Here is a 15,679-nt window from a genome sequence, read left to right as displayed (position 1 = left end):
AGTCCCCATGCTCAATTCACTGTACCACCCAGCTGTCTCTAGCAGAACAAAAGAACTGTATATAGCCAGATGGTCTGATACATAAAACTCCACCATGTAATGTAGCATAACCAAAGAGACGGTGAAAGGGCCCAGCCTTAGAAAGTAAGAATAAGTAATCTATTCCAATGCAGCTGTCCAGTGCCAGGCCTTTAAGAATCCAGATTAGAGATTTAACCATTTACCAAGTACACCTAGATGGAACACATAGATTTCCCTTCCTGTGATGCTCGCCTCTCCTCAAAGGAGGAGAAATGGTACCTTAAAAAAAAAAAAAATCAAGCCTTGCCAACTTCTCCAATGTCTCTGAAAATTATACATATTCCATGATCCTTGGAAATAACACGTCAGCTCCCATTACTGAAACTGTCCATTTAAGAGAATTATTTTAATAGGTACATGGATATAATCAAGCTTTCAGTAGCTACAAATTGGGATCCATTATCCCTGCTCTTTCTGAGTTTTGAGAAACAGACTAAGCCTGTCTCCATGAGACCCTCCTGGGGTGACCCAGTGAATTCTATTAAGGCAGACAGATCGTCTAGCTAGAGGAGCGTATTAAGAAAATGCCCAGTTTCCTTCTGATCTGAGTTTTCTTTGGTCCCAGTCTCTATTGGCTGCCTCAATCCTTACCTTCCTGCTGCTGGTGTAGATGTGGGGGATGAAGCTAAAGACTGAATTTTTCAAGAAGTGACTGCCCTCAGGATCTTAGCAATGTCTTTTGTTTCCCCCTTAAAATTAAAGTGTAATTTAGAGGCAAAATGTCAGTAACTTGGCAAAATTTTCACATTTCTCTGGGCACAGACAATGAATGTGCCCCATTCGGTTTCATTTTCTTGGTTCTCATGCATTTACAAGAGGCATCAGGGTTTACAGGCCTGCTAAGTCATATAATTATTTCAGCCAGTGTTCTTTCTCTTCATCTTTTCAAAAAACCTCCTCAATGAGTGATACAATGACATAATGCAGAAAACAGCTCTGGACTCCTTCTCCAGAAGATTGACCTGGGGGGTCATTTCTGTAGCCTCATAGGAGGCACACAGACCTGAGATCAATTTTTCAGTGTGCCAAATTCATGATGCCTCCAGCAAAAATCCTGTGAAGCATCAGTAAACGCCCTAGCAGATGCCAACTGTAATTCAGTGATGGCCAAGTAAGCAGATTTTTCCCCCGCAAAGTGTTCCAAACAAGTATTGTCCTCAGAGAGTATCACAGAACCATAACTAAGGTGGGGCAACCAGGGCTCTGGCACTGGGCACTGAGACACCAATACTATTTAGGCTCTTTTAGCAGCTAAAAACAATTGATCTTAGCATCTAATTAATAAAAATAATGAGGGAAAAATGGAAGTAACTGTATGGTATGTTTCCTTTAGGTCTCTCTAGCAGTAGCCTCTAAGGGTCCCTAGATCTCTGACCTCAGCTGGTGTCCTGGAGTCTCTCCCCTGAATGGAATTTGTCTTACAAAGTGGCTGGGTGTGGGTGGGGACCTATTTAATGCTTCTTGCCTCACACAATGTAATTTCTAGTTATTTTTCTATAATGTGCTACAAAAAGGAAGAATTTTCCTCATCCCTCCCTAAATGAGGGAGGCTGCTAGTGGGTCAGCTCTGGCTTTCATTTTGTTTTCTGTGGATATCAGAGCACTATTATCAGAAGAAAAGAGGTCTGTAAAGACCCACAGAAGGCACATACACACAAACACACAAACACACACACACACACACCCCATAAATTTATCCCTGGACAGTAACAAAACACACTTCCATCCATCACAACAGGGAATTCAAGAGGTTTAGGGTGTTTACCAGATCCCAGTCTATGCTGCGGAAGAACGTGTGAGATTTGATATCTGAAAATCCCGTTTGTGGTTGGCAACCAAGCCTCTCTTTGGGATCCTAGAAGTCAAAATTTAAAAGGAGGGGAAAGTCAAGTCAACATTTGCTCTTGTAATTCATTGATGAGCCTCCCTCCCTGAGTCCAGTGAGCTGATGGTACCCATTGTAACACATGAATTCAACAGAAACAACTTTCCCTCACTCCTACACCTCTGTACTCCAATGAGATCACATTGGGAAGCACTTAGCCCAGTGCCTGGCACATAGTAGGTGATACAAAATCCTCTCCTTTCCTCTCTCCACTTCACTCCCCATCCTATTTTTTTTTTCTATACTCAAAGCCAGGGAAGGAATAAAAAAAAAAACCAACATTATCACTAAAAATGGTTCCTTTCCTCAAGTCAGAATCAACCTTCCCAGCTATGAGAAACTGTGTCTCTTCTCCATATTTAAATTAGATCTTGGTTTTTGCTGGAGGATCTTGGCTTTGCTTTGGAGGGGGCAGGGGTGTTAAGTCATCATGCAATTCAATCCAGCCACCAAAGTAACCGATTACTGGCAAAATATGTGTCCAATTAAGTGTATACAAAATAATTTCTGGGAATCTGGAACAAACCAGCTAACACAGCAACTGAGTCTTATTCCAGGAGGCTCTGGGGATAGGATTGGAAAGACGGGTAAGATGCCTACCTTCCAGGGGCTTATATTTTGGGGGGGGGGGGGGGGAGTGGGAAGAGAAGGGGAGAATAAAAGCTGAACACAAATACAGCATCATTCATGGAATACAAGAGCATAGGGGAAAGATGGCCAAGGATAGGCTTCCTGTAGGAGGTGGGCCATGAACAAAGTGTTGAAGGATTTATAAGAGATGGGGCTGAGAAACGGAATGCCAACTTCAGGGACTGGCTAATTTACAGTTTAGATGGCAAACGGAATGCTAGGATGGAAATAATATTCATTAAACCTGGAAAGGCAGGTTGGAGCAGGGGTTTGGAAGGCCTGGAATGTCTGTCCTAGAGGCAAAAACATTGTTCTAAAAAAAATACATGTTAATTTTCCCCAATATTTCAGGGAGTGAGTAGATGGGGGATATGGATATGCCTCATGTTTTCTGCATTATTGTTTTTCCCTGCTGTGAAATTACCAAGAGGAAAATACCAGGTTAACCGCCCCCCCGCCCCGACACACACACACCATCCCCCTCAAGTGGCAAAATAATTGGGAACACTTACCTTATTTAAAAATCCTTTTAAGACGTGGGAGGCTTTGACAGAGAGAAATCTGGGGATTCGAATAGGCTTCTCAAGAATAACTAGAGGAGAATGGAAAAATGGTCTTGAGAAATGTTGCCTCACTTTTTTGTTTTATAAGAATATTCACAAACAAGTCAAAAAGTAAAATTCTAGGCTTGCTGTATAACTCTCTAGCCAGTGCGTCTTTATTCAATTGTATGTGGAGAAAAAAAGCCTGCTTTAAGTGAAAGTGACAGACATTTAAGAATCCGTGTGGACCAGAGGGTCCATGATCATGGATGCCATGGCTCACCAGGCTACCCTCAGGAGGTCAAAGGCACAAAGACCAGCCTTCAGTATATTCCAAAGCAGGAATTTGGGGATTGCAAATCCAAAGAGACACCCAAGGAGAGGGGACAGGTAAACAAAGTAAGATCTGTGCATGGAACAGGACTGTACACTCTCAGAAGCAAGCATTTAGAGAAACATGGGAAAACTTGTATGACTTGATGCAGAGGAAGCAGCAGAACCAGGAAAGAAATATACAGGGAGGAAAACTGCATACATTAAATGAAATGGGGAGTGGGGGGCGTGGAAAGAGTGGGGGAGAGAGAGAGAAAGTCAACAACAAAACTTGAAACAACAGTAATGATAAAGCCCAGGCTTTATCATTCCCTAGAGGAAGACATGAGAAAACATCCATCTTGCTTTCACTGGAGAAATGGAGGAATCTGGCTGTTAAATACTCAATAGGTGGTCAGAAATGGCTGATGTGATTGGTTTTATGGGGTTGCTTTTTAAAACATTTTAAATCAATAATTTTTAATAATATTAATTATATATAATAATAAAATAATTTAATTAATACGTTTAATTTAAATTTATTTTTTTAACTCTAAGGGTTGACTCTGGGGAGGATCTTTGCAAATGAAGGTAATGTTTAAAAAGAGCATCTACTGACGTACCATTTGATGGGCCAGGAGTATAAAGTTAAACACAGTGCCTGACCTTAAGAATCTTCCACTCTACTTCCATCCCATAATTAATTTCTGTCCCCTTTCCTAACAAACAAACATTTTTAAGGCACCTAATACGTGTTAGGCTGTGCTCTAGGTAACAGGAAGACAAAGTTCAAAACAAACCAAGACAAGGATTCAAGAAACTTACCTTTTGGTACAATGGAAAGAACCCTGATTCAGGGTCAAGGGACCTAGGTTCAGCTTCTGTCTCTCATAATTATAGCCTTGGGAAAGTCACTTAACCCCCACAGCCTATTTCCCCATCTGCAAAGTGATGGGGTTAGACTACATGGTTTGATACTCCCTCCAGCTCAAGGGTCAGGACCATCTGCTACTGGGGGTGAGGGTGGGGAAGGAGGGATAAAACATGCAAACACATAAGTACGTAAGAAATAATTTCTGGGAGTCTGGAACCAGTAACTGGGATGGTCAGGAAAAGTCTGGTGTTGGAAGCGGAAACCAAGCTCTGGAGGGATGGAGAGGGAATCCCAGGGATGGGGGTCAGCCTGGGGAAAAGCAGGAGATGGAACAGGAAATGTTCTCTATGGAGAAGAGCGAACAGGACAGTTTTGCTCATATGGTGAGGTCGGGGAAGACTCTCACGTGGAGAAAGCTACTTTCTTCCCCAGGAGGGCAGCCTCAAACCATCTGTTACGTATTGCTTTTATACCTATTCAAAAAGGCAGCTAGCTGGCACAGTGGATAGAGCACTAGGCTTCGTCTTCCTGAGCTCAAATCCAGCCTCAGACACTTATTAGCTGTACGACCCTGGGCCCTGTTTGCCTCAGTTTCCTCATCTGTAAAAATGAGCTGGAGAAGGAAATGGCAAATCACTCCAGTGTCTTTGCCAAGAAAACCTCAAATAGGGCCATGGAGGGTTGGAAAGGGCCGAAACAACAAAATTAGAGAACTACATTCCAATGGGTGATTATCATAATTAATAATGACTAACATTTACACAGCACTTTGAGGTCTGCATAGTGCTTTACAAATCTTATTTCATTTCATCCTTCCAGCAACCCAGAGAGGGAGGTGCTGTTATTATCACATCCGTTTTACAGATGAGGAATGAGGCAGAAAGAGCTTTAGTGTGCAGGATCACACAGCCAGTAAGTGTCTGAGGCAGGATTCAAACCCGGCTCCAAGTCCAGGGCTCTATCACCACCAGCTGCCTCTATAAACGTAACATTGAAGTATACAGAAGGATGGTTTTAATTTTTAAAAATGCTCTCATTTTGTACTAATTTCTGCCTACAGCCTGTGGGACCCTGAACAAACCCTTCCCCTCCAGGGGTCTTGGTTCTTTCTCTGTGAAGCAAGGGCAGGTAGGGTCCCATCAGAGCCCAAGGTACTCCCAGTGAAAGGTGACATTCCATCTGCGTGTCTGCCAAGGCCAGAGGTGCACCTTCCAAAAAGGTGGTGGGGGCTCCGATGGAGCACACAGGACTGACTTTGGAGACACTGGATCACCAGTCTGAGATGTAAGGGTCCTCACAGTCCATCTCATACACCTCCCTTACTTTATAGGTAGAGAAACTGAGGCAGAGAGAGATGAAGAAGACCTGGCCAGGGTCACCCAGAAGGCAAAGAGCAGAGTGGGGGCTTTTACCCTGAATCTGATGCTCTTTCCCTATATTTACCACAAGAAATTTGTTTGGAAATGAGGAGTAGCCTGTTAGGTTAGTCCCAAAATAGGTTAAATGAGGCTATTTGGAGCTCAGGACCCTGGTTATGATGCTGGCATTGGGACTGGAGTAGTTCATGAATCACCAAGGATAATGAGGCATGCGGGAGAGAACACAGGACCAAGAGTAAGGGAAGCCTCTGACATGGTACTACTATGTGTACCACCATGAAGAAGCCATGGCACATTCTGAGCCTCTGTTTTCTCATCTGTAAAATAGGGATGATAGCAATACCCAGAGGACCTGCCTTATAGGGTGGCTATGAGATTTAAATGAACTCTCTGTACTTTTCAAATCACTGTAGACAGCAGTTGTTATTATAGATCTATGGTTTCAACAGAGCAGGGAAATCCCAGTGAGGAAATGCCCTACACTAATGTCTATCAGCCCCTGCTCAGCAAAAGAAAGACTTACAGAGCCCCTGGGACAATGACAGGTGCCAGAGCTTGATCAGCCAGGGTCAAGTGGGTAGCAGGGAGAATCTTTGACTTCAAGTCTGGGGCCTCATCCACTAACGCCCGCCATCTTGTATGCCTTGGGAACATGAGCTTGTTGTCATCCCCATTGCCATCCCTCATTCATTCATGGGGGCTGATCATCATTCAATCATTCGTTATTCTTGTTCATTCATTATCATTCATTCATTCTTTTATAATTTGTTAATTTGTTCATTATCATCATCTGTTCATCCATTGTTGTCATCCATTCATTCATTTTTATCATCTTGAGGACAGGAGTTATTTATTTTCATGTATTCATTCATTTATTATTTGCTTCTGGAGGGCAGGGAGTGTTTTATTATTATTAAATCATCAATAATATTAATAAAAGCCAGCACTGATGTAATGTTTTGAGGTTTGCAGAACTCATTACATGTTAACTTATTTGAACCCCATAACCCACCCCCCACCACCACCACACCAGGAAGTAGTTGCTAGTATTACTTCCATTTTACAGATGAGGAAACCAAGGCATAGACAAGTTAAATGACTTGTCCTTGGTCCCACAGTAATTGTTTTTAGTAGGATTTGAACTCAGGTCTTCCTGTCTCTATCCACAGCACCTGCCTCTCTGTAAGCTCAGTGCTTTCTGGAGGCTATGGAAGAAGCCTAAGAAACATCAGTTGACTGACTGCCTTGTAACGATATAGGTCAGCACCTGCTTGGCATTTTCTAGTCTTGGCTGGGGTACAGAGGGGAAGTGTGTAGGGTCACACAGCCAGTAGGGGTCAGAGACAGGGCTCGCACCTGGGTCTCCCTGGGTCTGAGGCTCATTCCATACAATGAATCAAACTTCCTTACATCAGTAAGAATGATAATTATTATCACTGTACAGTGTTACCACACTGAAAATACTCTGGAAAATTAATATGCAAGGGATTTTTCTAGTCTAGTTTTCAGAGAGGGGCTTAAAATATGGAGGACTTCATGGGTTTCAAGGTATACCTTCAACATAATACCTTCAAGTTGAAGGCAGACCCTCTGATTATCACATGCATACCTTTCCTAGCACACTAGGAGTATGTAGAGATGCCACATCTACAAGGCCTTCCTCAGTTTAGCAGATAAGTGGTACAGTGGGTAGAACATCAGCCTTGGATTCAGGAAGACAGACTTGTGTTTGAATTCTGCCTCAGACACTTACTATTTGTGACTGCGGACAAGTCACTTAACTTCTTCCTGCCTCGGTTTCTTCATCTATAAAATGGGTATCTCCCAAATGTTATAAGGATTAAATGAAATAACATTGGTAACGTGATCTGTAAAACTTTAAGTGAAATATATATGTTTGCTGTTATTTTAGCCTCTGGAATAGCAATCAATCAGTTCACACATTTTTTAAAGTGCCTACTATATGCCAGGCACTGACTGGGTCAACCAAGAAATGCAAAAGACAATCCCTGTCCTAAAAAAGCTCAAAGTCTAACAAAGGAGATAACCCACAAACAGGAAAAATGGGAAACGATCACCCAAGGGAGGGCCCTGGAAGGGAGAGGGGTAAGAGAAGGCTTCCTGTAGAGAGTGGGACTTTAGCTAGGACATGAAAGAAGCCAGGGAAACAGAGATGGGGAGGGAGGGCATGCCAGGCATGGGGCAGAGGCAGGGGAAATGTTTGGAGTCAGACGATGGAGGATCTCATCTGAAGAACAGCGAGGAGGTCAGAATCACTGGATCACCCAGGGAGTGGTGGGGTTGGAGTGGGGGAGAATGATGGAAGTAAAGAAAGGCAAGAAGGCAGTTAGAAAGCGCTTGGAATTCCAATTATAGGATTTTACATTTGATCCTGGAAGTAATAGGGAGCTAATGGAGTTTATTGAGGTGGGGCATGATGGGGTCAGACCTGAGCGTTAGGAAAAATCACTTTGAAGGATGAATAGTGAATAGATGGGAGTGGGGAGAGACCTGAGACAGGCGGACCCCCACATCCCTGCCTCCAGCAGCAATTGCAGTAGTCCAAGTGATGAGGGTCTGGAGCAGGGTAGGACAAGAGTGAGAGAAGAGCAAGTATTCAAAAGATGCTATCAAGATAAAATTGGTAGAAATTAGCAAAAGACTGAATATGGAGGATGAGAAAACTAGTATCTGAAACTCTGTTTCTAAGCTTGAATGTCCCTCCTGGGGTGCCACCTCCCCACCCCACATGCCTGGCGCACACACGTACCTTGGAAGAGGTAATCTTCAGTGTTCATGTCCGGATTGTCTGTGATTATATCAAATGGCGATCTTCCCGCCATCATCTCAAACATTAGGACGCCGAGGGCCCACCAGTCCACACTGAACCCTGGGAACAGTGCAAGAACCAGTCAACCAATCAACAAGCATGCATGAAGTGCCTGCTACTGAGGGGGTGGGGCACTGTGCTACATGATGACAATATACAGGCAAAAAATGAAATGAAGCTAACATTCTCTAGGCGGGGTGTCCCATCAAGCAATCAAGGTCCAAGAATTTAAGCACATATTATGCACCAAGTCCTCTACCGTTCCTGAGAAATTGCTGATAAGCAATTTGGGAATTCCATTTTCCACAACCAGGTCTTTGCCCTTGCCTTTCCCCATGCCTAGAATACTAAAATACTCTCTCTTCTTCTCTACCTTATAGAATCCCAAGCTTCCTTCAAAGCACAGCTTGGATGCCACTTTCTATAGGAAGTTGCTGTTAGATCTCCCTCCTCCCCTTTCTCCCTAGTTATTACTGGTTTCTGCATCTTGACATGCTGCCTCTCCCACTATGAACACAACATATTCCACACTACCCCACTCTCCTCCATAGACTTGAGGGCAAGAACTCTTTTATATTTATATGCTCAGTGCCCAGTCCACCCATGCCTGAAACATGGTAGGTGCTCGAGAAGTATTTGCTGAGATGACTTGATGAGAGAGTAAAATTAAGGGGTGAAGAGGTCAGAGAATATAGATGAGGAATGGCCTTTCCCAGAGAAGCACTCTCCAGTGCATACAGGAGACGTCTGGTCAGGAAGGAACTAGGAACAAAGCTTGGTCCCTCGTTGCCTAGACCAGATACCCTTCAAGACTGTCCAGTCCTCTTGTCTCTGAGCTTCTGTTCAGGGAGCAAACTTTCAGGGATGAATTCATTTCCCCAGGTTACTTATGACCAGAAAATGGGTGCTCATGTGAGGGATGGGCTGGATCTCTCATGTTCTGGCTACTGGGAAGGAAGAGCCCCAGAAGCACCATGGGGTTTTGGATAGAGAGCTAGACCCAGAGTTAGGAAGACTTGAGTTATACTTTGTAGCAGCATTCTGCTCTCTCCAAAGTACCCTAACTTAATAATACAGAGGCTGCTAAGCCCCATAGCCATAGAGGTCAGCCTCAGCGGTCAATGGCTGAGAATGGTGTTGAGGGGAATTCTCATTTAGGGAAAGGTTACACCTGATGGCCTTGGAGGTCCGTTCCAGCCCAGACAGCCCAGGATTCCGAGATGCCTCAATGAGTAAGATCTAGTAAGACCAGAAGGAAAATCCAGGGACGTCCAATCCAAGCATCAACCTACCGTATTCTTCTCCCCTTAGGATTTCTGGGGCAATGTAATTTGGTGTCCCACAGAAAGTGCTTGTTGTGTCACCTGGGCCCAATCCTTCCTGTGGGGACAAATCATTCGTGGCGTTAGTGAATGAAACTTCTATGGAGTAAGATGTCCTTCCCCACCCTTTATGCCAACACACACACACACGCATGCACGCATGCACCCCCCATGGAATGCTAAGGCTGTCAAACTCAGGGTTTGGAAAATGTACCCTCAGCATTTATCTAGTACCAAATAAATTGCTGGCTGATTATAATGTGGTTCACTAATGCTGAATACCTAAAAGTCATTTAAAACATCATTAGTTATTCGGCTACAAGATTAGAAAGGAAACGTAAATTAGAAACCCTAAATGGTAAATGGAATGATATAAACTAGACAATCTCAGGAGGGAAATTTGACATCATTGAGACTTGATGGGGAGAGAGGAAGGGAGGAAGAACACATCTGGACTAGAACGTGGATATACTTTTAAATAAAGAAACAGGTAAGATAAAAATGGAGAGGGTTGTACATTCAGAAAGACTAATTCCTCACTTAGGTTGTGATGAAATCGAGGAACCAGAGAGAGAAAGCACGGTGGAAAGAGAGCATTTTGATAGAAATCAATGAAAGAAGAAAAAAGAAGTGATTTAGTCATGAATGTCCTACAGAAAACCTAGACAGAAAGAAGCTATGTGGTATTCAAGAAACAGATGAACAGCCCCAAAGAAGAGGCATCAGATAATGATGATGGGAGACTTCATTATCAAGAGCTGGAGTGCTTTCTGTCTCTCTGCTCAAGAAGAACAAAGCTATTTCTTAACTTGTATGAGGGCTATTTTCATTCTTCCAAAGGTGGAGGAACCAAGAAGGGAATTCTCTGGATCCATGGTCACTAACAGAGAGGAACTGGTGGTTGAAGTGGAAGCACTGAGAAGCCTCCTGCTTGTTAGAGTCTGTGGAAGAGCCAAGAAGGTTTACTCTGACATACTACTTCAATTTTGGTGGAGAAGATTAGAAAGGGCATAAAGGAAAAAAAATAAGAAGAGGTTGGTCAGGAAAATAAGTACCAATAAAAAAGGTTTTCAGAATTTTCTGAAAAGTTCTACTGGTGGAAAAAGGGAAGGGTCAAAGAAGAGATAGGTCTGCTGCTTGGGTGGATGGGACAGTGCTAAGTGACAACAGAAAGGCAGGTGGCTAAGTTGCTCAAGCCTTATTTTGCTCCTGTTTTCTCTGCCAATGACCTTTACACTGCAAAGGTCAGAACAAAAATGACTTAACAGGGAACTGATACCCAGGACAGGTGAAGAGATAGTCAGAGAGTCCCTCACAGTCCTTGGTAAATTTTATTCACCCAGCCCAGATATTCCAGCGCTGAAAGAGCAGATAGCTGTGATGGCTGAGCCACTGCTGGTGATTGGCACAAAGATCATGGAAAAAACAAGAGGAGGAGCACAATATGGGTGAAAGGTGAATGTCCTGATTTAAAAAAAAAAAAAAAGGAAAAGGAAAACCAACAGTAACTTAACATCTATTTGTGGGGAAATTCTAGTATGAATCAAAAAAAAAAAATTTGGTGAAGACCTAGAAAGGGAAGCAGTGATTATGAAAAGTCATCTTGGCTTCATCAAAAATGGGTCATGCCAGTCTAACCACATGATTTCTTGTTGGGCAGGATTATTAGTAGATAGGGAAAAAAGCTTTTGATAAAGTTGCACCTACTATTCTTTTGGAAAAGATGGAATGATATGGGCTAGACAATCATGTGAATAGATATTCAATGACCAGATTACAAGCAGACAACTTTGAGGCCAACGTGGCAAGAGATCTCCATTGGACCCCAGGGATCTGGGTGGTGCTTGGTGCTGTTTCATATTCTTACCAATAACTCAGATAAAGGCAGGAATGGCATGCATCATCAAATTATGTCAAGTGATATAAAACCAAGAGGGACAGCTAGTACACTAGATGACAGACAGGATCTACAAAGGTCACAACAGGTTAGAACATAGTAAGATGAAATTTAATAGGGAAAAAGTCAAGTCACACACTTGGGTTCAAGAAACTGACAACATGGGGAAAGAACAGTTGGCCATCAGATGTTTCCAGTCTTCTTATAGCTTATTTATTCCACTCCCAACCCCACCCCCATGTTTTCTACACTCCAGAAACACTAGTCTCCTGCCTGTTTCTCACATAGAACCACCTCCTGACTCTGGGCATTTCACTCTCCCTCTTCAGCTTTGCCTACTTCTTTCAAGTCCCAGCTAAAATTTTCCCCTTCTTCTTCCCACTTCATCCTAGTGCCTTCCCTCTGCTGAACTGATCCTACATATAGTTGTTTATAAACTTTTTTCTGCAATAGATTATGAACTCCATAATGGTAGGGACTGGTTTTTGCCTTTCTTTGTTTACTTAGCACTTAGCACAAGTACTTTAAAAATGTCCCTTGATTGATTGCTGTGGGTGGTGTAAAGGGCTGACCCAGTGTAGAATCGGCTGCCTTGGGAGGTGGTGGGATGTCCTCTCCCTAAAGAAGTTCAAGCAGTAGTTGGATAACAGGGAGTCTATTCTGGTCTTTCAGGGATAAAATTCTCATCACAAGAGAGAGATATAGACTCAGGCAGAGGCAAACCAGCAAGCGCAGGAACTGAAAGCCAGGCAAACACATGCACATGAATGCTGATAGGTAGACAAACAAGCCAATACACGCAAGTCTACTCCCATAGACACACAGATAGATACACACAGGCAGAAGTCTGCCTAGGTAAACAGAGGCACAGATGTAAATGCACACAATGACATGCAGAAGCAGACACAAGAGAGCACATAGTGCTACCCACAATCAGACTATGTCCCAGAGGCACAGAGCAGATGCAGTCAGGCAGATATCAACACACACAAGGTTACTTACCTTGCACATGCCGTAATCTGTTAATTTGATGTGACCTTCAGCATCTAAGAGGACATTATCTAGTTTTAAGTCCCTGTAGATAATTCCCCGTTCATGGAGGAAGTTTAGAGCAATACATATTTCAGCAGCATAAAACCTTGGAGGGGAAAAAAAACAAGGAAAGCCCAAAAACTATCAAAGTCCCGTTGCTCCTTGAGGTGACAAGGCACAATTCAGTTCCATGGGAGAGATTCCCAACTTCTAAAGAGAGAGAACGGGGGGCAGAAGAGGAGGGTCAAATGTCATTTCTCTTACAGTACAGAGGATTTTTAAAAAAGTTTTATCAAAATAACCAGGTGAGATTGATGGCTTTTCCCTTGCATTAAGTCCAGCCCTGCTAATCCATTCTTCTTGGCATCAAAAATTCAAAGCTGGCCTGTCAGATTCAGGTCACTAACCCAAATTACAGTTTGAACCTGCCATCGGCCCCTCTCAGTGGCAAAGTTAAGTCAAGATGAATGAGGTACCAGAGACATCACTCAGCTTCTCCAGGGAGCTCGGCAGCCAAGGAGATGACCCCTGAGCTCCTTCCAACAGAAATCCAGCCCAGCTCAGGAAATGATGCTGGGCTCTGGACACAAAATGCACTCCAAGAATATTCACTAAATTGAACTAATGACTTGTAGAGAATGGTAGAGCTGGAGACAATCCAATATGACTTTCTCATTGTACAGAGAAAGAAACTGAGGTCAAGAGAGGAAAGGATTTGCCCAAGGTGACACAGATAGCATATAGCAAAGCAGATATTCAAACCCAGCTCCTGAGACTGCAAATCCAGCAGGCTTCTTCCTACTCACACTTAACTGTGATTTACTTCTCACAGAGGCAAGGTACGATTGGTAGAGGGAATGTCCTGATGAAGCTAATGGCACCTGGTTCTCAAGGCTATTGTGAGAATAAGAGATAATGTTTGTAAAATACTTAGAGAACCAACTTTAAAGAGACAGGTAAAGAGATGAGGCATTTGTCAAATGCAGTTTTTCATTACAGTTCTATCCAAAGAGCATCTGGTTTTCCAATTGTCATCAATGACAATGCCAGGGATGCTGCCTGCAACATACCTGGCATGCTCCTCAGGAAGCTTTCTTTGCCTTTGCATATGAAACATGAGATCCCCTCCATTCACATACTCGATGACAAGGAATAACCTGAAAGAGAGAAGATCTCATCAGCGGCAGGCAGCTAGCTCCCCCAGGGACGAAGGAACTAGAATGTTTCCGGCAGGATTCAATCTGCAGCAGGATTCAATATGATGGGAAAACCATATTGCAGGAGAGGAAAAAAACCCACAAAGAAAAATAATTCAGCAGAAGTTTCACAAGTCACCCTCTACAGACAAGGGGGAATGAACCATAAAGGAACAAGACTTTTTTTTAATCTTAAACCAAACCAAAACATATATATATTTGAATGAGCACCATTTTGTTTGAAGTAATGACATGAACAACTCCCTGTTTATCCGTTCAAGAATACTTCAAATATTTTGTAAATACGTTTTTGGAGGTTTTGCTTTTAAAGCACATTCATTAGACCTACTTGCATTTTCCAAAACCAGCACACCATTTTCCATTTGTTTGCACAAGCTACCATCGATATCTAGAATGTCTTCCCTCCTCACATCTGTCTCTGCGAATCGTGAGCATCCTTCAAGGCTCATATGGGATAACTCTGTATAGGGGAAGCCTTTCCTGATCCCCTTGAGGGTTGACGGCATCACTGTCTTCAAAGTGGCTTTGTACATGTTGCTTGCCCTTGAAAGAACATAAGTTACCTGAGGGTAGGAACCATTTCCTGTTTTGTTTTTGTAACTTCTCCATGAAGGTCCATGCTAAATAAATCCTTGCCGGGTTGCATGAAATAGAATAATCCCATTCCAAGGAAGACTGTGATTCGAGCCCACAGTCTTGGGAGTCTTGTGACTGAATGAAGTTCATTCACCACTTATATTCAGTAGGAAGGGGAAGAGGCTGCACAAGTATGCATTCCTCCCAGGCACCAAGGGTCAAGTGATGAAGACTCTCAGATACCAAGAGAATATGCCTTTAGTTCAAAGTCTCCATGGGCCTATCAAGCTAGGTCTTCATTCAAATATTGTCACTGGAGAAACTGGGGATGCTAAATGGGGACATCCTAGGAATCAGACGACAGAAATTTCTGTCCCTTGAATGTACATTTAATTTGCTGAAACAGTTCCAAGTCATTCAGAGTCAGGGTTTTGGATGCAAGGTCCAAGAGGAGCTTACCCACTCACTCTGAAGGGGATTCCTAATGCTATGACATCCCAGGGGACTTTGAGCCCATGCAGCAACCCAGGACTGTGATGTTCCATCTCCAGCCTCCAGGTCTTTGTATTGATTCCATGCCTGGAATGTCCTCTCTCCTTTACCTCAATCTCTTGGAACCCAACCTCCCTTCAAGGCTCAGCTGAAATGTCTATAAATGGCCTCTCTTGATTCCCCACATCCCCCCCAGTTATTAGTGATCTCCCTCTACAAATCCCATAGGATTTACTGGTCTATTTCCTGTCTTTACTCATCTGTGGGCAGGTTGTGTCTCCTCTTCTAAGATGTAAGCTGCTGGTTGGAAGGGGCGGCCTTTCTTTCAATACGCATTTAATTAATGCTTATGAATTGACCAATTGTGTCCCTAGGACTTAACACAGTGCCTGGCACATATTAGGTACTATGTCAGCTACCCTTCATTGTCAATGAGATCACAGATGTATTGTAGAACATAGAAGACATGTCCATTTCGGGGGTACATCTGGACTTGTGATTTGATCACATTTGGAGAACTGCAAACAAACAAATGGACAAAGCAACATCTGAACCCTTCAAAAATGCCATCTCTTGTCTTATCACAAGGTCCTTCTGATCTCCTCTCTAC

General features: G+C 43.1%; 1 protein-coding gene across 4 annotated transcripts in view; it reads right to left on the bottom strand.

Moving 5' to 3' along the window:
* Window positions 1-15,679, bottom strand: part of PRKCZ (protein kinase C zeta) — a 235,222-nt gene that overhangs the window by 10,465 nt on the left and 209,078 nt on the right. For all 4 annotated transcript variants that reach the window (XM_072608570.1, XM_072608571.1, XM_072608572.1 and 1 more), the window contains 6 exons: window positions 13,855-13,941; window positions 12,755-12,890; window positions 9,826-9,913; window positions 8,474-8,593; window positions 3,109-3,188; window positions 1,847-1,936 (listed from right to left, as the gene is read on the bottom strand). In XM_072608570.1, the coding sequence (XP_072464671.1) occupies window positions 1,847-1,936; window positions 3,109-3,188; window positions 8,474-8,593; window positions 9,826-9,913; window positions 12,755-12,890; window positions 13,855-13,941 (601 nt within the window). The remainder of the gene's footprint in view (window positions 1-1,846; window positions 1,937-3,108; window positions 3,189-8,473; window positions 8,594-9,825; window positions 9,914-12,754; window positions 12,891-13,854; window positions 13,942-15,679) is intronic.

Source organism: Notamacropus eugenii, chromosome 5, assembly GCF_028372415.1.
Source record: "Notamacropus eugenii isolate mMacEug1 chromosome 5, mMacEug1.pri_v2, whole genome shotgun sequence".
In the NCBI taxonomy this organism is placed as follows: Eukaryota; Metazoa; Chordata; class Mammalia; order Diprotodontia; family Macropodidae; genus Notamacropus; species Notamacropus eugenii.
This window is presented reverse-complemented; position numbering and strand designations above follow the sequence as displayed.